At 37.7% G+C, this 23,329-nt stretch overlaps 2 protein-coding genes and 1 long non-coding RNA gene across 7 annotated transcripts in view; 1 reads left to right on the top strand and 2 right to left on the bottom strand.

Moving 5' to 3' along the window:
- The window catches only part of LOC109064036 (forkhead box protein P2-like), a 98,692-nt gene extending 88,992 nt beyond the window's left edge, over nt 1-9,700 (bottom strand). Inside the window, exons 1-4 of one of the 4 annotated variants that reach the window (XM_042747353.1) lie at nt 9,386-9,699; nt 6,685-6,853; nt 1,929-1,993; nt 1,443-1,507 (exon numbers count right to left, since the gene is read on the bottom strand). The gene's annotated coding sequence lies outside the window, so the exon portion shown is untranslated. Of the gene's footprint in view, nt 1-1,442; nt 1,508-1,928; nt 1,994-6,684; nt 6,854-9,385 lie in introns of all 4 variants that reach the window. The other 3 variants (XM_042747366.1, XM_042747344.1, XM_042747380.1) reach the window with 3 other exon arrangements.
- A 2,022-nt stretch (nt 9,701-11,722) lies between these two features.
- On the top strand, nt 11,723-18,038 carry LOC109066268. The gene is made up of 4 exons (XM_019083279.2): nt 11,723-13,037; nt 13,506-13,558; nt 13,644-13,744; nt 14,054-18,038. The coding sequence occupies exons 1-4, from the start codon at nt 12,247-12,249 to the stop codon at nt 15,878-15,880; spliced, it is 2,772 nt and encodes a 923-aa protein (XP_018938824.2). The 5' UTR covers nt 11,723-12,246; the 3' UTR covers nt 15,881-18,038.
- LOC122141333 overlaps nt 12,820-23,329 on the bottom strand; it is a 28,435-nt gene continuing 17,925 nt past the window's right edge. For both annotated transcript variants that reach the window (XR_006157718.1, XR_006157719.1), the window contains 3 exons: nt 15,578-15,854; nt 15,400-15,449; nt 12,820-12,948 (listed from right to left, as the gene is read on the bottom strand). This is a non-coding gene — a long non-coding RNA (uncharacterized LOC122141333). The remainder of the gene's footprint in view (nt 12,949-15,399; nt 15,450-15,577; nt 15,855-23,329) is intronic.

Here is a 23,329-nt window from a genome sequence, read left to right on the forward strand (position 1 = left end):
CAAGCCACCCAACCTCTTCAGCAAATGCAAGCTTTAATCAGTCCCGCACCTCAAAGGCAGAGTAATGGCTTGGAATAGCCTCACTGATGGACGCTTCTCTACCGAGTCGAGTTGAGTGCTGGACTCCGCTGACTTTAGCAAATCGCCAGCAAAGCGTGGGCTGTTATTGCTATTGCAATGTGAAACTTTCTTAGCTCATATTATATATTATATACACACACATACATTTTAATGCAAGTGCATTTGCTGAATCATACCTAAACACCCGTAGATTAGGTGCTTAAGCAACTTCTAAAGCTTATTTCTCAGCATAACATAGCATAACCATTTTTATCTTAATCATTATTTGTACACTAATTATTAAATGGAAATTTTACCCAAAAAGTGGCCAAAATATTCAGTCATCATTTACTCACTCTTAAGTCGTTCCAAACCCATATTACTTACTTTTTCCTTGGAACTCAAATGGAGAAATGTTCCAAAATGTACTTTCAACTCTTTTCCATATAAATAAATGAGGATACAGGTTGCACCAATAAAGTTTCAGGGGACCATTCAAGAAATGTATTTCATTCGCACTTCTAAATATTTAAACAAACTTCTTTGTGATCAAACTTTACATGTTGCATCTAAATGCACCATATTTTAATAGATAATGACTGTTGTAATGTAATGTTGATCTGTTTGTTGCAAACAGTTACTGAGTAATTTTCATGGCACTACGTTTATAATATTTTTATAGTGCTCCCCCCCCCAATTCATTATATGTTGAAGATTGGCCAGTACATTCTTCAACATTTTTCCTATAGTGTTCCACACTTTTTCATTTTTGATTCAATTTTTTTTATCCCTTCAGAACAAAAATTATAATAACAACTGAGTACCTACAGTAACTAATACCAGGATCCTTAAAAAGTCAACAACTCTCTTACTCAAATGATCAAATATGCCCTCTGCATGAACTGCCTTGAATAGGTGCAGGTTTCTCTCATTTACCCTTCGCAACTGTAGCCACCCGTCTGGCAATGTCTACATCGCTAATGACGGTAACCACAACCTCCATTCCTTATGCGTATCTTTTACTTACTTGGTGACAAAACAATCATCAGGGCTACAACGGAGGGCCGGATGGAGCTGGATAACATGCTTTAAACCTTTACCTGCTGGGTTATGCACCACAATACATTTATCTTGACTTCAACTGCCTTTAAGGTGAAACCCCACAAACGTCAAGGCCGTCAGAAACTAAGTGGACTCTCTCGACTGTCATAATACATGAAGAATCTTTAAGAGGTCCCCGGACTCCTCATTATTAACGCTCCTCTCAGGATGTGGTTGATGGAATATATAATGGAAGTGATTTTTGAGAGGACATATCAATTATGGCCGAGACAGACAGAACGAACATGCAAATTAGCACTTTAAAGATTGCTTTTACTCACCGCTTTCGCCTTTGTTTCAGAGTACTCCTGCTGCACTATGAGCAACAGCCATACCAGTTCTCATCCTGATCGACACAGAATGGGAAACATTTGTAAACATACATATTTTTTCCTTGAAGCATGCATTTTTTTTTTGCATCATTTTACCTTTTTTGAATGCTATAAAGGTGGCAAAACAGCAAAAAATGACAGTGTGAGCATGTTGCCAATGATATTTAGGGAGACTGCAATGACAGACAAGGTTTACTGTTTGTGTCACGCAAGCGTTTTTCATCTCCACGGCAAAATAATTACAACAAAGTCTGTCACACTCCATCAATACAACAGGTCAATCAAAAAACTGGATGTGGGCTCGTTTCATGTCAATGCACTGCAGTTGCATACGATCACACTCTAGTTTTTTTATTTCATTTTCAAAGAGTGCATCTGCCAAAAAGATGAAAGTGTTGACAGAAGTACAAGAGAAGCTGTGTTTTTCGATCTTACCCTGAGGGGAAACTTTCAGTTGATGTCCGTTTGTTTGGGAGAACTGAGTCCAAGTATGAGAGAATCTGTCAAAAAAAAAAAAAAAAAAAAGAGATATTAAACCTTATTCAGAAATCAAATTTTTCTACTGTAAATTTTTAAACGCACTTCAATATCTTCGTCTGCATTTCAAATTGACATATATCACACCCAGAATAATAATATGCATCAGAAATTAGAGAAAACGTTTTGCCCTCGAAACAGCTTGCCATGCCTGGTAGATTAAAACTAACAGAGCATAAAACAAACTTTCCATCAAGGCTTTTACCTTTTTTTTTTTTTTTTTTGCTGACACTCACAGATATATTAGACTAAATGAGCATGTACAGCTCAGTTCACCTCAAAAGTTCACCTTTTGTTTCACAGCTCAGTTCACCTTTGTTAAGAGTACAGTTCACCTGTGAAGCTACAGTATGGGACACACACATGCAAACCATCCGAATGGCTTCGGATTCTCTCTGTCCCAGAATACAAACACACCCTGTAGGCAACTAACAGCACCAGGATCCCATCGAATGTGCTCCCTAAACTGTTCAAAAAGAGGAGGGGGTTTGCTTAGGAGAGCGTTCTTCCAAACACAAACCCGCCACTACATTAACCGCCTGTGTTTGAAGAGGTGTTGCAAACTGAGACACTAGCAAATAGCACAAACTGTCTATTAGCATAAGTATTAATATACACATCTTCCACGCTCAATTACATGTATATGGTGTTTGTAATTCTGGAAGCACACTCAGTTTAGGAACACAAATAGTGTATATTTAAGCTCACTGGCTCAGTCAACATTTGAATAAGAGATTTATTATCAAAATTAAGACTGTTCTGTCTGTGCTTGTTGCGCGCACACATGTACACAAACTCTGGAAATGAAACATGATATAAAAAGCTCAGAATAATCATTCTGGAAAAACGTTAATGTCCCGTTCATTTCCAACTTTGTGTTAATACCACAATGTATTTGGACTGTGAAAACTCAGCTTTAAAATTGACTTTTCCAATGTTATTAGTTTGCATGACCTCGTGGTGACGGGTTTACAAAATACCAGACCCGTTTCAATTCGAGATCTCTAAATACTATCAAATTATATACACACATACTGCATTTAGCAGAGGCCATCCTAATGCCACTGTCTGATATTTACATGAAGCCCTGCGTTAAAAGTCGCGATAAACTATTTCATATCAAGGGCAGGAATACCTCTCCGGCCCCCCTGCTGGGTATGTGGATGAAAGAAGACATTATGCGAATAAGTCAGATTACAGTACACAATAATTTTTTACCTTTTCAAGTAAATACCATTCCCGTGTTAGGAGGTGGAAGCCACCGTAATATATTTTGACTGAGGGCCGAACGGCCCTTATCAGCTTTAGTCAAGCAATTCAGGCCCCCCGAACAAAGATGAGTCTTCAAACTCCCTCCATTCATCAGCGGACGTGTAATTACCCCCGGTTCACAGTCTAGACGTTACCGCTTTCAGGGTATTTAAGATCCCCTTTGCAACATGCAGCATGCTCACGCCCGGCCACACGTTAAATCTGCGGCAGATAAATTAATGAAGAATGCAAGTAAAAAAAAAATAAGAAGCGCGACCACAATGAAAAGAACTTTATCCTCCCTGCTGCTAAATGAGATTTCTTTGAAATGCAGATCAGTGGCGCTAGATTAGTGAATTTTAGCTGCTGTCAACATCATAACAAAATACAAATGCGATTGTTCGTCTGGGCCTTATCTCCTTGCTTCCATCTGCTTCTTCCCGTATTTACTCGGGTCGATTTACTATGCAGATCTAAATAAGACGCGCTCGCGGCACAATGGCTTCTTAAGCTTCTACATCAAGGTATTTGAGAGTGCCGTCACATGAAAAGCTGCCCCATCAAAGGCACATTCCTAATGAACTTCCCTATCACAGAGGGATGGCGTGGTGCTCCGGAGAGCCTCGTGGAGAGGCGCTAAATCACAGGAAGGATACCTCAGCGGTCCAGGGAGATTAACACACAACAGGGAGCCTCAAACAGGAGGCCGTCCGTACCAAACCCGGGGTAGCTTGCAGATCAACAGCCAAATTAAAACACCCAGGTAGGGGAATAACAGCGTGTACCTCAAGGTAAGATGGACGCTTGTAACTAATACAACAAACGGTGCAGCATACAAAGCTGTGTTTGCCACAACGATGACAGTAATCTTCGAAGCCGTGGAATAACCTCTAATTTCACGCCATATTTGTCGCATCCTGCGTACACAGATGGGATTACAACTCAAATCCCACAACTTACCCCAGAAATGGGTGGAAAAGTGCGGTGGGTAATAGAAAGGGAATGTATATAAGGGTACGAAGATGCATTTTGGGTTAAAATCGTCATGCACCAGCGGTTGGGGCAATTAGCCCCAGAGGCAGTGCAAACATGGGGGCCGGCACATGTGGCTCTGAGTAGAGCTCTGACATCACAGCATGATGAGAGGGCAATGGGAATACGGCGGTGGGGGTTGAACAAGAGCGTGTGCCAGCCACGCGTGTGCCAGGTTCCAACTTCCGGAGAAAATAAAAAAAATAAGTGAGGGGGGTGGGGGGTACTGTATTCTACACTGAGGCCCTTTTGGAAAACATCCTCACATGGAAGCGGCATCCAACGGCCCACGGTGACACAAACCGCAGTTGTCTTTTACGTGTCTTTCCCTCCTCCCCTCACTGTCTTCACCCTGCCAAGTGGGCTCGATGCCAGTCACATTTGCAACCACAAGGGACCGCTGCCTTTTTTTTCTTGTTTAATGAAATGACAAAACAACAGATTTACATAAGCAGAAACAGGTGTTGTAACAGGTTTGACTCTTCTTGACCTAAAACGTGTTGCGTGGGGGAAAACGGGGGTGGTGGTGGGAGGGCAAGGGGGGAAAAAGTTTATTAGCAACAGCTGCCTGGAGGGTGTTTAGGCTCTGATGGGCATTCAAATCTACACCATCTGCCCTGCTGGTTGCCAGAACTGACAATCTAAATTAAAAACCACTCATCAAATATCATAAAAATAAACTATTGTATTGCTGTGGCCATATGCTGTAAGTGGCCCTATCAAAGAGAAAGAGGGAGCATAATTAACCCTCCACAGTCTAAAAGACACCAAACACAACAATGGCACACATTCCCACAGGCCCCTGAACACAGAGTTATAGCTACACTTCAGAAAGGATGTTTGTGTTTCAATATTCAAAATATGATTGTGCTACTGATTCATATTGGTGGACTTTACTAAATTGTGCTACATATTAGTGCTTAATAAATTTAGAGGCTAGAATATAAAAATAAAATCTGTTTATTCAACAAACATCAAAACACACAAAAAAAAATACTGTGGCAATAACGTGATATATTGATGGAACCAGAAGGAAATGCTGTGATATTTTGATACACACTGAATGATTAACATATTAATGATTTAGGCTAAGTAGACCTTATGTAAAATAAATAAGAAAATAATATCAATATTAATACTAAAATCTGATTATTCTACATTAACCCTTACAAAAAGCTACTCTAGTGGTACCATGTTACAATAATGGCATTATACTTTAATATTTACTATGGTACATTATGAATCTAAGACTGGAAATATAAAATTTAAGGCTGATAATAAATATCAATAACAATAAAATCTGATTTCTGTATTAACTTTTACGACAAATATGATAACAAGGTAAAATTATGGTAAAAAAGTTGGTGTTACCATGATATTTTGATATATACCATGGTACTGAAACTGAATGATTAACACAATCATGATCCATATACAGTCTAAATTTGTAAGATTACTATAAACCTTACAAAACCCAGGGTTTTACATGCCACTCACAGTAATTTTGAACAATACCATAGTAAATGTCCACAATAACAATATTACTGGTGCAAAAAAGAAGAACATTGTATAAGTGTTATCACATCTAAAAAATATGGCAATACCAGAGTACATTTGTAAACATAAAAGATACTTTGCTACACAAATTAAATGTCAAGCACAGCAATCAGGCATTCCTTTAAAACAATAGAGAAACATGAAGGCCAAACACATTAACTCATATTGTCAGCTCAGTAACATCAACATGAAGCAAAACCAAGAAAACAACAATTCAGGCCAAAGAGTCAAGCTAAAAATATTCACTTTGCCCTTGTCAAAGACAAAGGGAGCATTAATTTGCCCTGTTATTATTTAGAGAGGGCAGGACGAACAAACCTGAGCCCGTCGTGACCCTGCCACAGTGTTGCAACTTGTTCTAGAGCGATGCCAGCAGAAGGCAGCACCATATGCCCACAGCCTTGGGCCCGATGCTCTTTCTGCAGCCTAATACGCCTGTCAGGAGACGTTACTGTCACAAATCCTCTGTTTTTCCACAACATGTTTCAAATAAACAGTTTTTTTTCTCGTTAACAGAATTGTCCTCAGAGATTCCACTTAGAAGATCAGTATTTGGTTCTACTGTACTGATATCTATGTTTTTAAGATTTTTTTGATTATTGTTTTACAAGCATTTCTTGTTGTAAGAATTGTCTCTAATAATTGCAAAAGGTAAGAAATGTCTCTAATAATATATATATATATATATATATATATATATATATACACAGAGAGAGAGAGAGAGAGAGAGAGAGAAATTATGTGTAAAAAAATATTTAACTAAAGAATACATAGCTGCTGAAATTAAGACCAGTGTAAAAAGCATCATACATACTAGCATCGAGTCGATTTCCACACTTCCTCTCGTCACAGGCCACAGGCAAGTTTGGTCCAGCTGGGCTGACCTTGCCGTTTACTACAAATGACGCCCCCCGTCCACAACGACTGGGTATTTAAGTCAACCAGAGACTAAAACACTCAATAAACCAGTGAATCAGTCAACCCTGTCATGCCAAAAAAAAAAAAAAAAAAAGTATGACAAAACATATCAGAATTGATAAAATCAGCTAAGCATACAATTAATAACTTCAAGGGCATTTGTACTAAGATAAGATGCTTTTGGGTGATTTGAATACCTCTCCATAAAGGTCATGTGATATTGTTCGTGTGAAAGAGCACCGTCACAGTCAAAAGACTAGAGTTGGGGATTATATGGCATGTTTAAGAAAAAAATCAAATTAAAAAAAAAAAAAAAATCAAATGAAAGGTCTGGGGCGTTGCAACCTCAGATTGAAAAGTAACATTCCATTAGTCAATGCACTGAACATTTAAATCCATAAAATAAGCATAAAATCCACATCCACTGACACCCACTAGAATAGAAAAAGCTTTAAAACAACAAAAAAGCATTTGTTATTTCTAATAGGTGACCTCAGAGGAAGCACTCAGTATCTTAGTTACTGAAGCACACCAAACGTCACTGGGATGATGTGGCTAATTACAGCACATAAGACCTCTTAAGCATGTAATACAGTCTTTTATCTGGAGAAGTCGATCTCTGCGAGGCTGACAGCTAGCAGCATATGATCCCGGTAAACAAATACTTTCACGAGGCACCAAAGTGCCATTAAAGGCCAGAACTGTCAACACAAATTCCACTCTTGCAACAGGAAAGGAAAAGGAGAAAAAAAAAAAGACTCAATCACCTCTGGTTGCCTTAACGTGCATGAAGGTTGTCATGGAAACATTTCTGTGAAGTTAACATGGAGACAAACAGAAGGCTTTCCGGCTTAATTGCCATTAGAGTTTTATGACCATTTAGAGATTTATATAGAGATGGTTATATAACACACACAGGGTAATATGTCCCTTATTGTGATAACGTGAATGAGAACTAACAAAAAAAAAAACCCAAATACACCTAAAGTTCAAGTGTGCATTTTTTTTTTTTTTTGTTATATGAAATATGAATTATGAATTATTAAAAAGCACATTACTCTCGATACGAATAAAGGAATAACCTAGAAGTATTCAGCTCGCCATGGCATCTTAACTCAGACAAATGATTTTATTTTACTCAATGCACACACATTATTAACATTACTACAGTGCATTGCACACACCCCAGCCGATGATGAATGCCATAATCAGGCTGCGACTACAAAAACATCAGGATAATACAAATTTAGGCCCCTCTTTCCTGTCGCGTGTCAGCTGTGCCTCCCTCCCTCCATGTGTCGTACGTGAAACATCACGCTCATTGAAACACTGCTAATTAAAATCACCTGCGAAGAACTGTATGGGGCTAACAAAGGGGCCGGGCTTCACGTTACAGACCACGTCTGGGGCTGCCGAGGTGTGTGTGTGTGTGTATGAAATTTTACTGCTGCTATTACGGCCTCTTTGAAGCGACACGGCGTTGAGTGACGAAGCGCCGTGATGCACACCTGCACAGCTGCTGCAGTGAAACTAAGGTGCTTCTGCAACCAAAACTCTCACAGCCACGATAGGAGCTGTAATACTATACACCTTATTTAAAAAAAGAAAAGAAAAAAAAAAGCCACGTACCCTATCGATTTAGACCCAGATCCCTTGAACCCACTAAAAGTGCTCTGGCAGTAGATGTGGTTGAGTCTTAAGAGGAGTGCTGTCCATTAACACTCCAATACAGTGTCAGGACTCCAATACTGTCCTGACACTCACTGCTGCTGTGAGCAGCTCTAAAGCAATGAAGAACTCACTCTGGATTACAGAAATGGAGCAAGCAACTACGGTAAGATTAATGTTAACCTTGATGATGATGATAATAATAAAATCTACTAAACATTATTTATTATCTTCATTACTAATATATAAGTAAATCTCAATTTTAAATAGTGTGTGTGTATATATATATATATACATATATCACTTGCTATATGTATTTTTTACACTTCATGACAATTTGACAATACTAAATTTGATGCAAAACCACAATGCTCAAAAAGACCTACGGCACTTTTTAATACAGCGCTCTATTAAAATTAATAAATTACCTATTATTGATTTCTAAAATTAAAATTTATAAACCTATTAAACACTAATAATTATTTGAGAAAACTGTACAAACATTAAATGTAGTGAAATCAATTATAGATCATATACATGTTCTACATGTTTACATTTTATGGCTTGTTGAATTAATTAAAATTGTTTACTGTTAAACTGATAGAAATTGTGGTTTTGTTTTCAATAACAATGCATGTTACCGTTTCACACAGATGTTTCAGAACTAAAACCCACAAATAAACACTGCTATAAACACAACGAAAGTTGCTGAGCATAAAAATACGTACAACAATCTAATACGCCAAAACTGTCACTGGATGTTTATTGTTTATAAAGACAGAATCACAGTACTGACTTCTCCCAAACTCTCCAACAACACAAACACTGTCAAAACAACAAATAAACCATCCGACAAGCACTAAACAAGCCGTCTGCAACTTCTCAGTGAAGTGCAACTCGTATCAAAGGCGTTAACGTGGAAAACTCACCAAAAGAAGTGAATGTATCTCCTTCGCGGTCGCTAAAGTTTGGCGTGTTTACGACTCGGTGGTTTAAAAAAGCGCTGAAAACAAACGCGCAACACGCGCTGTTGATATTCCTCCGCTCGGAGTCGTGAGACGCTGCTGTCTTCAGTCAGTGTGCTGCTGTTATTACCGATGCAACTGTAAAAAAAACGCCCGAGTAACACCGACTCCTGTTTGAATGCACTCGCATGACGCGCAACGCGAAGCGGCGGCTTGTTTTTTTGTATCTCGATTCAACACATCGCAATGTATCGGGCGAGTTTTGGGGGGGACTAGCTTATTAAAATGCTGGGAGGCACTTACGCGGACGTGCATGTTGTTATTTTTTGGCGTAATGCGACCCCACGTGACGTGATGTCCACCTGCTGGGTAAACAATACAGTCATTAGAAGTTAACGAAGTTTTTGTTAATCGTGTTATTTAAATACACTAATAAGAATAAACAAAATTAATCAACTGCTTCATTTCTTAAAGAGACGAGTAGAGATGAAGAACAGGAATGCGAGTGCTATCATTTATTTTATTTTTCTTTTATTTACCAGTTTTATTATCACCATCACTATTTTTATTAAATTGTAATTCCTATTTATCTGTGTTTATAATTACAATAATCCATATTTATATATTATTTATTATGAATAAATAAAATGAAACAAACAAACAAACAAAGTCATTAAAAGAGTCATTTATAGAGGTTCATACTATATAAAAATCTGAAGATGAGCAATGTGGAAGAGTGTTGAAAACAAAGGAACAACTGAGAATTATTGTGCTTTGTTGAAAAATGTTCTGTGTGCTTTCTTTTTTATTTCCTTAATTGTTTAAAATAAATATTTTGTTTATTTTTAACACAACATTTTTATTTCTTTGAGCATGAAATTTATCAACGCTTGCTAAACAGTTCACACAGCCCAGGTTCATTTAAATACACCTCGAGCTGAACAACAATGTAGATAAACAGCTTTTATTATTATTATTATTGTGATGAAATATTGTTTATTTGAGTGATCAATTGATGTTGTGAAAAAATTGTTTGCTTTTGACCATTTATGTGTTTGAATTACTAAAGCTCTTTAGTTGATACACATACTGTAATTGTGAGTTATGCATCATATTTGTACTGTAACTGTGTGTCACCGCCTTGAAATGTTCATACAAATAAAACAGGAAAAAATGATTTTCAGATCAAAGATTGATAATATCATAAGTCTCCCTTTGTGAATGAATTATCCCTGTCTCTTTCTGAATTAACTATCTTCATTGCATATTGTGGTAACTAAAACTTCATCTATTAAATATGATAATGGTATAAAGGGTGGATGGTCACGTTAAAAGAAAAAAAGTTGTATGTTTGCATTAATCAAAATAAGATTTTGCAGATTTTGACTTGGTTTTATTAGAACATTTTAACACTTCCAATATCTGATAATAAATATCTGTCAGATGGTGTTAGGAATTTGTTGTCAATTGATCAGAAATAGAATATTTATTGCCTTCTTTTCACCACATGCATGCATTTAAATAAAAGGTTTCATTAAGAAAATGCATCATTTCACGGGTTTAATCACAAAGAAATAAAAACGCATGCATTTTCTACATGGATTTTAGGGGAGAAAAATAATTTTGAGAAAACTGGCATGAAACATAAGGGTTTGCTGGCACCTACAGGAATGTTTTGGAATCCACTTTTGGTTCTCAAAGAAATAAACAGTGTGCACACAACTTTGAATAGACACTGCCGCCTAGTGGCTTATTGTAATGCTGCACAAAAAACACTGAAAAGGTTTTCTGGAATTCACACTTCATACGATTCTACCATTGATTAAATGGCTATACAATAAAAGCCCAAAGCAAAAAGGGTACATTTTTATAAATTACTGAAGTAAAAATATTTACTACAGTCAGTTTTAGTCATCCACATCTTGGCTACTTAAAAAAAAAAAAACCATACAATATACACAAACTGATCTTGTGTGACAACATGCCCCATAGCAAAGCAAGTTGTCACAATAGAAACCTACTCTTCACTGACAATTATTTAATAAAAAAAATACCTTTGTTTGAAATATGAAATATCTAAATGTAATAAAAGCCATCTTAATATGCATTTAAAATTCACAACTGGCTAAAAGCCTTTTCAATCAAATATAAACAGTAAAACTAATAGAAAACAATTCAAGACACAGTCAACATATAAACTATAAAATAAAACATAAGAAATAATCATTAATAAATTTTATAAATCGTATAAAAATATAAAAAACTTGCCCAAACTTGACATATTTTCATTATATTATCTGAATGTGATGACAGTGTGGTAATTATTATGTTTATTTGCGTATCCAACTGACCACTGTAAAACTTTGTTTCAAGACCAGAATTCACAAAAATTGGTCTTAATTATCTAGGTGTTTGATGCTAAAATACAAAGCCACAAGCATTTAAAACTCATAGTAACTGTTTTATATAACCCTTGAGCCAATTGCCCATGTGACAACTAGCCCCAGACTCTTCTACATTTCCAAACAGAAGCATTGTGTTGTTTCGGTACAGATACACATATATAATTCAAAAGCATTTATCAAAGCTATCAGGTTCCACAGAGTTCAGCAGACAACATGAACACATTAAAGTGTCCCACGTCTACCAGACACTAGTGACCAGGAAGTCCAGCATAGTTCGGCAGCACTCGCAGCTATTTTTAAGCCTGGCAACCACACAATGTTCAGCTGCAACCTGATGCTGTGCCAGGTCACATTGCGAGTGAGGGTTTAAGGCGGTTAGTGTGGTTCTCTCAGGCTTTACCCATCCAGCATTACCCAGGCATGTCTGGGGAAGAGCTTGTACCCTCTGTGGTCTCCTGCAACCTGGAGCTTCCCAACTGTATGAACTGGATAATGAAAAACAATGAGGAAAACGTAAAATTGGAGAAAACGGTGGACCGGATATTAGAGGGAAGCTCTGGAGATGAATCCGAGGAGGTGGAACCTGACCCCCCACCGGTAGCCGTACGAAGAAAGGTGTCATTTGCAGACGCTTTTGGTCTGGACCTGGTTTCCGTGAAGGAGTATGACAACCAGGATTCATCAGGGCTGGAGGCAAATAGTAGAGAAGCTGAGGAATGCTACATCTCTTGCCTCTTTAATATCTCAGTGTTGCACCAGGACATGGAGGTGAGACTTCAGCAGCAGAAGATTGAGCTGGAGCGCATTGAGCTGCTCCCTGGATCCACCACAATCCGCGGCATCATCCGCGTTCTAAACCTCTGCTTCCACAAAGCCGTCTACGTCCGTGTCACTCTGGACGGCTGGCAGAGCCACTTCGACCTGCTAGCAGAGTACATGCCTGGGTCCAGTGATGGCGAGACGGACTGTTTCTCTTTTCACCTCATGTTGATGCCTCCATTCCAGGTCGAAGGGTTGCGGGTGGAGTTTTGTCTGCGGTATGAAAGTGCTGTTGGAATCTTCTGGGACAACAATGGAGGGACAAACTACATTGTTTTCTGCCACCAAAGACGAAGGAGCGATCTGAAAGAGAAAGAGAAAGAAAGTGAAAAGGAGAAGTCGATAGAGGAGAGTAACCAAAAAGGTATCAGGAGCTGCCTTAAAACAATCAGGTGGGGAACACTGCAAAACATACATTAGAATCATCACTATTACTCATGCTTATAGCAATCAGACTTACAATTTTAGCCATGAAGATGAAAAAACTGTCCAAAAAATTCCATGTATGTACACTGAAAGAAAAAAAATAGCCTTTAAAACAGGATTGTGTTGCTATGCAGGATAGTAATCGCATAGCAAAACATTTGGCAACCACCCAAAACATCCTACCAATTGCATAGCAGCACTAAAAATTATTCAGAACACCTTACAGTAGCAGGCACATAGCAGAACTAAAAACCAGCCTTTTACACTTCATGGTTAAACTTAGTTAAATAGGTAAATTTTGTTTTTTTTGTAACTCAGTAAAACCAGACGTATTTCTCTGGTTGTCCAATCAAGTACTTTTTGTTTTGACTGGAGATGGTATGTTTGAACACATGGCTGATGAGTGTGATTGAAAACTTGCTGCATATTTACAGTAAAAAGACCTACTCGGAGGCGACACCTGCAGAGGCAAGCGGTAAGATCTCAGGTGGGTTTCATATGTGGAGATCTGGGAATAGGGAGCTTTGATTCTGAGGATTAAGAGACAGAGTTTGAGTTTGTTTTTTTTCCAGAACATGTCACACCCAAGGCCGGGCATACTGAGGAGAACATAACAGAAAAAGAAGTAGGAATAAATTCCTTCAAATCCCTTAAGGACTGCTGCAAAACTCTGGTAAGGTCAATGAGTGCTCTGTCAAGGTCCAGAGATAAATGCAGGCATTTAGAGAGGTAGTTCACCAATAAAAGGGGTAGTTTGCCAGAATAAAACCAGCTGCTTTTTTTTTTTTCTATTGATAAATATACAGGTTTTGAACAACTGGGTGAACGATCTCTTTGAATGCAAAGCAGGAAGTTATTAGTAAGGATAAGTTCATGCATTTTGAAACATTATATTCCACTCAATACGTGCCTCTCATTACAAATATGACATAAATTCTGTTGAAAACCAACTTTTCTCTCCATATTGTCTCTTTTTGGACAGGTGGATCGTCGTAGGAAACGTCAAGCTGCTCGTTTGGCACACGCGCAGGACTACTTTGCTAAGAAAGCAATGGAAACCCAGATGGGATATAATTCCAACACAGATGAAAGTACCACATCCATCCCAAGGCTGAGTATACCAAGTAGAACCGACTTGCCGGTTGTCCACGGCCGACAAGGATACGGTATGGACACACCACCAATACTAATGTACCACCAGATCCCTTTGCTTTCCCTGGATTGGGGCAGTACAACAGCAAACCCTCCAGATGCCTACCGTGAAACAAGCCATCAGGAAGAAGATCACCAAGCCCTATCGACCTTTAAGGCCTGGGAAGCTTTTCTTAATGGCACTGATACGCAGGACCAAGTATGTGTCCGTCCAGAGTCAGAAGTTGTAGCTTTAAGGGACAAAGTCGTAGTCCCAACGGAGGACAAAGGAGTTGAGAAAGACCTAAGCAAAGCGTCTGCTGACAGGAAAGCAATAGAAACTGTAAAATTTGATCCTGTAGTAGAGCAATCAAAGGATCTGAGCATGAGTCCTTCTAGAGATCAGGTTGTGGATTACCAACTAGTGAAAGAGCCAAGGGTCACTACCCTACCATGTTCTGCCCAGGGATCAGAGCCAGAGAGTGCGGTAAGTGAGTTAGAGACCTCTCGTGACCGCCAAGCCCCACATCATGAGCACACAAGCCGATCTTGGAGTCAAGACATGACTAAAGCAAGCCCTGGGGGCGAAACTCGAACCTCACATGACACTGAGACTAAGAATTCAGAAGCCGGAGATGGAATCTCACCTGAAGAATGCATGGGCAGCTCCGACACCTCAAAGGTTAAAGAAAACACACACAGAGCGGTCAAAGACACCCTGACATTTACAGCGATCAGGGACGTGGCGCTCACAAATAGACAGGCCGAGGGATGTTCTTCAGAAAGGAAGGATATAAATAAAGATGCCAGTGAGGAGCAGGTGGAAATGAGGGAAGAACTACATGAAGAGGAAACGGAAAGCAGTAGAAAAGGAAAAGATAAGACAACTACAGATCACAGCACAGAAATACAGAACGTTTCATCGTGCGAGAGGGAAGCATTTAATGAGAACGAATTATGCACGTCGAACAAGATTTTAAACAAAGACGGTTCAGAGCTACTGAAAATCGAAAAGAGGCGTTTTGAGGCAAACAAAGGACTTCAAATGAAGGAGCGACTGAATGAGACGACTATAGAACCTGCTAGTGCTGAAGAGCTTGTAGAGGACTCCCAAGCAGTGGATGACAATTGTACAGATGGAGAAGAGAAAGAGTTTGAGAGTCATGCTACCAAATTTGTACCCACCCACTTACCTACCTATCCAACAGTTAGCATTTTCTCATCCAGGCACCTCCTTCAGACAACATCTGCAAAGGAAAGAGAGGTCACTTTTGCAGAGGAGGACTTTGAGCTTGGGAAGACCCTCAGAAACGTTCAAGAACCCCAGCGACTGGATGGAGAGGATGAACTCTCCACGCCGTTACCCAGCATTCACCTGTCCTGGGTGGACGGCAACAGCAGTAGGCTGTTATCATGGTGGAGGGAGCTCTGCTCGCTGGGTCACATGGCCAAGGCTCTTGTGTATGCTGTTCTGTTTGTGATCTTCATAACGGCGTATCTCTACGACCTGCCGACCTGCATGGCCCTCTATCTGTTTTCTCTGTGCTGGTGGTGCAGCCAGGGCATGAAGCAGCGGGCCTGTCGATGTGGACTGAGACCAGACAGGAAGCTCTTGAAAGTTTCTGAAGAAGTTCTTGTCAAATTATGTGACTCTGAAATGAAAAGTGACACAAAGTGATTCTACGGGCCCAAAATCACTTGACAAAATGAGATTTAGGTGGCATTTTTCTTTCTTTCTTTCTCCTCACTTGTGTTCCCGTTAAAAGTCCAGTTTGAGACAGAAGTCTTTTAATATAATCCTAAATTCAAACTGCTAGAATAATGGAAATGTGCTAATCCAGTTTTGTGATATAATTAAATGACAGAAACACTCTTATAATGTCAAAGAAAACAACACAAATATATTTCGATGAAATACAAAAACTCCTTAAAAGAAGATAAAATTACTAAACAAGCAACAGTGCATAAGATATGAAGACTTATTCTGATTTTCATTTAGTGCATCCTGTAAAAGTGTAAAAGAAAAACAAAATCAGACAAAATACACTGATATTAAAGACACAGTCTCTTAATATCACATACATTGTTGCTTCTTAAGTAAATTTATCTTTATTTAGATATTTAAATTGGAAAATTACAGAAAATCTGTTGTATGATTATGTGATTGTTGTGCTGTGTGTCGCCCAATGTCAAATTATAAGAAACTTAACATATTGTAACATATTGTTTTCTCCTGTTTTTGGTTTAGTAGGGGAGAGAGGGACGTTCCCTGTTCATTTATTTGTGTCTTTTAGGAAGGTAAGTTCGATTTTCCTTAACCATAGAAAGAGTTGATTGTTTTTGTTGTTGTTGTTTTGGCTCATCCCCCTCCTGAGACTATATGACTATTTCTGTTTCCTTTTTGTTTCTTACTTAAACTAAAAGCTTTAAATTTTAATTTACCAAATTAAATGTCTTGGTTGTAATGCTGGAGCTCGAGATTGGAAGACCTCCTTGTCTCTCTCAAATTATTTAACATTGTCAGGTGTTCCTAATACCCCTAGACTGGGGGGCGACGTAACAATACAAAAGCATTTCATCATGAGCCTTTGTATCAAAAAGTGTCATGAGGATCAGTATTCAGTCCCAAACTTTTGACTGGTACTGTACCTTTATGTAATGTTTCACAGGGTTCATACAAAGGCATATTGAATGCACTATGTAGCCTGTGAGGACACAGCTGCATTTCATGTCTCTTTGGGGATGTGTGTGACGGACGTGACATTTCCTGCAAATCCCACCATGTCTCTGTCCCCAAAAGAGAGAGGGAGAGATACAGAGGCTGGAGAAAGAACAGGGCTTCTCGACCCTCTGATCTGTGAATATAACTCTATGAAATTCAAAATTTCCCTCATTTACTCAGCCTCATGTCTGCAGGAACACACAATGAGTTTTCATGCTCTTCTCCATGCAGTTACAAAGAATCTTTAAGGCGCCATTAAAAATTCATAAAGTATCATAAAAGTAGTCTATATGTGAATACGGTGCAATCTATAATGAGCCTAATTTACATAAAAACATTGTGTGTTTGGGCTCAAAAGAATGCATGATTTTTACACCTTGTTGAACTGGATTATGGGTGTTTAGTAAAGGTGCATTATTTTGAGCTGAAATACAACACTGTTTATTGAATTTGCCAGTGTGTTGGTCTTTGTATAAGCTTGTTTTAATTTCGGACAAATGCAGATCGCTGTTTATATGTGAGTGTGATAGATATGTTCTCTGTGAGTGTGTGTGTGTGTGTGTGTGTGTGTGTGTGTGTGTGTGTGTGTGTGTGTGTGTGTGTGTGTGTGTGTGTGTGTGTGTGTGTGTGTGTGTGTGTGTGTGTGTGTGTGTTTCTGCAGTCATATGATCCAGTCTACTATGACTCTGACCTTTCGGTGTCTGGCTGCTGACCTCACTCGAGCTCTTTACTGTTATCAATACCTCTATTCACAGCAACATTTACTAATATTAAGAGCACTAAAATCCCCAAAAGGAGGAAGCTAAGAATTATATTTTTATTTATTCACACATAAGGCATAAGGCTGGATAAGGCTTAGTTTATATTGCTAAAAGAATTATACTGTATTACCATCTAACGACATTCAAAGGGCAACTAAACTTCTCAAATGTGTTTTTAAACTTGTCTGTAGCAAATAATATACATTTATGTACTGTCCTTCTATGCAATTTCATGTATTTACATTGCATACAGTGTTTAAGTGTTTGCAGACGATCCAGGCATTCACACATGGTATTTTGTGTCTGCAGTAGAAAAAAAATAAAATGAAAGTGAAATAAACTGACCACTAAATGCTGTCTGGCATAAAAACAACTCAAGTTAATAAATAATAGTCACCCAAAATAAATATCCCAGAGCATTTACAGTTATTCATAACAAAAGGTTTTTTTTTTTTTTGCATTTTTGGTTTTATTATGCAGTTTGTGCTGACCAGCATCATGACAGACATACGTAGGTTCATTGAGTCTATCAATGCATTTCCATTGAGCTCAGCATGGTTTGTTATTAAAGTGACTCAGGAGGAACATGATATTCCCAAACCCCGCTCACAGATGAAAGACACTTAGGCCACGAGATAAAATGTCACTTCGATCACATGAGGGATTTTTTCTGAGGCGTGAATACTTCAGATGTTTCATGCATGCTTCCTTTGCAGTTAATTGTGTGTTACATGTTGGCACCCTTTCCTTTTTTTTCTGAAAGAACAGGTATCTTAAAGCTGAGTCTAAAAGTTGCTGAGCTTCACCAATCCAAATATAATGTCACATTTTGCATTTTGCAGTATAAGCCAACTTCATAACAAACATACCTTCATCAAAATCAAATCAATAGTAATCTAATTCATTGAAAACTATTGTATAATTAAGATTTTCTCTTTTTATTGGTTTTTATTCATATTTATACATAACTTTTTATTTTATTTGTAGTTTGCTTTATTTTTACTTGTATTCCTTTTTTTATTTGCACTTTCATTTTTTACTTTATTTGTGCTTTCATTTTTTGTATTTTCTTTTTTGTATTTAATTCATACTTTATTGTGCTCTATTTTTATCTGTAATTGTTTATCTATTTGTTTTATTTATACTTTTTTTTTTTGTATTTTATTTAAGTCTTACCTTATTTTATTGACAAAGTAGGGTTGCAGCCACTAGATGGAGCCACAATAGCACTTTTATTCCTGACAGCTCAGACCTGAATAAATAAAACAGTCTGGAGGAAATTCGCGTGACAGACTGTGCTGGGTCAAACACTAGGCACCAGTGTAAGCCAATGAGATGTGTAGCTGCAACGTAGAAAAATTTAATAAACACAAATATTGATAGAATATGCTCACTTTTAAAACAGAGCAGGCTACATGACACACGATGGCAGCACGTACCGCTGAGATCTGCCTTGTTTTCTCATACACACACATTAAAACACATTAAAACACAGACAGACACAGTAATCCGTCTTCTCGCAAGTCCGAGCACAGAATCTGGGTTACATCCTGGGTATCCCAGGAGGCCAAGTGCTCATACATCATTATTGAAACATCCCAAGCTCCCGAGGACGGATCACACATAGCTCCTAACGCTCTCTAATCTCTCTCTCCCTCTCTGGGTTATGTGTGGGCTTGCCAAGTTACCTCATCCCTCCACATTTATATAGTGTTGTGTATGTTTCCAACAGGATCCTGTAGAGCGGCGTTCTGCAGACTCTGCAGAAATTGTGGAAACTGCAGAAGCAATCAAGTTAAAAGACTGTCCTTTCATGCTATTCACAATAATGCTACTTTTGATAAATAACCACAGTTGCCAAGTCTACTTTACATGCAGCCTAATGATTCATTAATAATTTGACTAATAGTGCAATCAGAATGAAAAGCCTTCTTGTGGCTTGAGAAGGTAGGTCATAACTGCAATAAATAAATAAATAAATAAATAAATAAATAAATATCCTCTAAACCCTCCTAACCAGACCAGATAAGACCAGCAAAACATCTTAGTCTAGTTTCAGAAAGTTATGGATCCAACTAATTTGATTCAATCAACCTGGAAAGAAAACATCTTAAAGCAGTTTAAACTGGACTGCTGGTTTTAGCTGGTCTCCTAGCCTGTTCAGACTGAATTGTTGGCAGGTTTTAGAGAAGTCATGATTGCTTTTCAGCTGGGAGAACAGATGGACGACCAGCTAGAACCATTATAAACCAGATAAGACCAGAAAACCATTTTAGGACCTTTTTTGACAGGTTAAATCTTAGAATATATCACAAAATCTCTAGATTTGGAATGGCAGTTGGATTAAATTACTGCAGATGTGAACATAGCCTGGAACAAAAACATCATAAACCAGCCTAAACTGGTTTGTTGGTCTTTAGCCGGTCCCCAGGTTTCAGAGAAATTTGGTGGCGTTTTCTGCTGGTCAGACTTGGAGACCAGATTGATGACTATTTAAGACCATCATAAACCAGCTAATCTTTGGCTGGTTTAGGCTTACCTTTTCAGTGGGATGAATCTTAAAATATATCTTAAAATCTCTAGATTCAGAATTACAGTTGGATTAAACTGACAGAGGTGTTGCAGACTTAAACATAGCAAAGAAAGACAGCATCTTAAACTATTAGCTTCTCTCCTAGCCTGCTCAGACTGATCTTTTTGCAGGTTTTAAGAGAGGTCCGTATTAATCAGACTGGCAGAACAGATGGACAGCCACCTAAGACCATCATAAATCAGCAAAGACCAGCAGACTATGGTTTAAGATGTCATTTTCAGCAACGTTATCCTTAAAATCAGTGATAAAGTTGCTACTGTAAATTATCTTTTGCATGCACATACTTTTTGTTCCCAATACACATGACCTGACGTAACCCTTCTGGTTCTCCCCTCACTTGCTCCGAGCGGGATTCAAACCGGCATTTCCAGCATGGGAGGCATGCGCTATGAAGGATGCTAAAGACCGCAGCCTCTAGCATCAGTCACTAGTGCGCCTATTGAGATCAGGCGCCTCTGTTACACTGAGACTAAACATACATTTTCAATATATTGTAAATTTAGCATAAATAATAGACTCTGTATCCACATTCAGACTTTATGGAAAATAGACACATATAAATCCTCTCATGATGCTTAATCCTAGGTCACTATTCACTGAAGCTTGTCTGTCACGTGGATCCAAAACCCTCTGAACTCTTCCGAGGTCAGATCTGAGAATGAACAGAAGATGAGAAAGAGAGAAAGTGAAGGAGGACAAGTATTGTAAGTGTTTGGAAGTGTGCCCATGGACCCCTAGGGGCCTCTGTGGTGCCCTGGTGGCAGTGAATGAATCACGATGAGGTGTCGTCTTGTGCTACGGTGCGGGCCCTCAATGAGAGGAGACATGTCGCTCCTGAGACAACGTCTCACGGGAGATAGGGGTTGACCTGCGTTGTTCTCTCTCTCTCTCACTCACTCTTTCTTTTTCCTTCCGTGGGTTGTCACAGGGCCAGTCCAGACAGCCACTCGTCCTGAGCCAATCACTTCAGTTTGTTTTTATGGTAATTAGTCATCTGTGAGTTCACAGCAGACTGCAATCAGCAGTGCGCGTGTACCGCGGCCCCAGATACCTCGGCAGCAGTCTATACCAATTAGTGAAGTGTCAAGATGAATGAAATGTTAGCATCGTGTTGGAGCTGTGAGCTAGTGGTTGATGCATTATCTAAGAATTTTCTTTTTGGACATTGGACCAATAACATATTGTTTTGGACATCAGTGTATTGTACTTGAGTTGAGTTGGGTGCTTATACAGGAAATGTTATTTCGAATCCAACTCACAATGTTTTCCAAACCCCTGTCCCCGTCATTTCATGTCCTTTGTTTTACCACAAGATTCTGTCCTACTCATAATGAGTAATACCAGGTAATAATTATTATTATTATTATTATTATGATTTGCTAGGACAATGCTATTTGTAGTTGTTAATAATAATTATAATAAACATTTCTTCTTAATGTAATAAACAATAATGTTGTTGTCACTATGACTACTACTATTAATAAAATGTATTTTATTAGTCCTGTTGTTTTTGAATAATAATAATAATAAATAAATAAATAATAATACAACATTTTATTGTTGTCGTTTTGTTGTTGTTGTTGCTACTACTACTACTAATAAAATGTTTTATTACTGCTGTTGATAATAATAATAATAATAATAATAATTATTATTATTATTATTATTATTATTATGATTTGCTAGAACCATGCTATTTGTAGTTGTTAATGTTGTTGTTTTTATTATTATATTATTATTTTATTATTACTGTAATAAACAATAATGTTGTTGTCACTATGACTATTATTATTAATAAAAAAAATATTTATTTTTTAATATAATACTAATAATAATAATACATACATACAATATTGTTTTGTTGTTTGTTGTTGTTGTTGTTAATACTAATTACTACTATTATAATGATTTATTATTTTTTTTTGTTGTTGTTGTTGTAACTAATTGACCTTATAAGTATTTATTATTTTTAATTTTTTGTTTGTTTGTTTTTTTAAGATATTTTTTATGAAACTTTTTTGTTTGTTTGTTTATTTAACATAATTTTTAAGAATTTAATATTATTATTAGTTTATTTGTTTAACATCAGATCAGATATGTTCTCATTGTAAACAGACAGATAACTTGGAGCTGGAAACTTGATGCATAACGCCTGGTCAGAACGCATGTTAACATTACCCAGTAATGTGTTTGTATTCATTTTATTTTATTTTATTTTTTTACCATGAGAACAGTTTACTGCAAGACTCAGAGAGGTGAAAACTGGATGATTCATCCCAACTGTTCCCAGAGAGAGTTTCACTCCCCCGCTCATTCTCTTTCTCTCTTTCACACACACGTACACTGTGAGATTGTGAATGTCAGATGAGTATGTCTCAGTGTGTCATGCTCTTTTATTCCTGTGCTCTTTCTGTCACACACTCGCTCTCTTCCTGTACCTCAATAACGATGTGTTTTATTCTATATACAGTCTACGCAGGTCTCACTTTATATTAGGTTTCTTTAACAACTATGTGCTTGTTCAAAAATAATGTAACTTTTGTAAAAATGTTGTATCGCAAATCACGTTTGCTGCTATTGAGGTAGGATATGGTTAATGTTAGAGGCAGGTTTGGTTAGGTTTAAGGGTGGGTTAAAGGGTAGGGTCAACAGTGTAATTGTACATGTAACTACAAAAATTATATAGTATTCAATATATTTACAGTATTCTTAGAGGTGGGTATTTTTAAATATACATTTAATGTAAAAACTTGTATATACACAATAAGTGCACTGTATCAAATGATTAATTAAAATGCAAGTACATAGTAGTTGAAGTTATTAAACAAGTACCAAATGTGGCCCTGGACCACAAAAGCAGTCTTAAGTCGCTGGGGTATATTTGTAGCAATAGCCAAAAAAACATTGTATGGGTCAAAATTATTGATTTTTCTTTTATGCCAAAAATCATTAGGATATTAACCAAAGATCACGTTCTATGAAGATATTTTGTAAATTTCCTACCGTAAATATATCAAAACCTAATTTTTGATTAGTAATATGCATTGCTAA

This window comes from Cyprinus carpio, chromosome A4 (assembly GCF_018340385.1).
Source record: "Cyprinus carpio isolate SPL01 chromosome A4, ASM1834038v1, whole genome shotgun sequence".
NCBI classification, from domain to species: domain Eukaryota; kingdom Metazoa; phylum Chordata; class Actinopteri; order Cypriniformes; family Cyprinidae; genus Cyprinus; species Cyprinus carpio.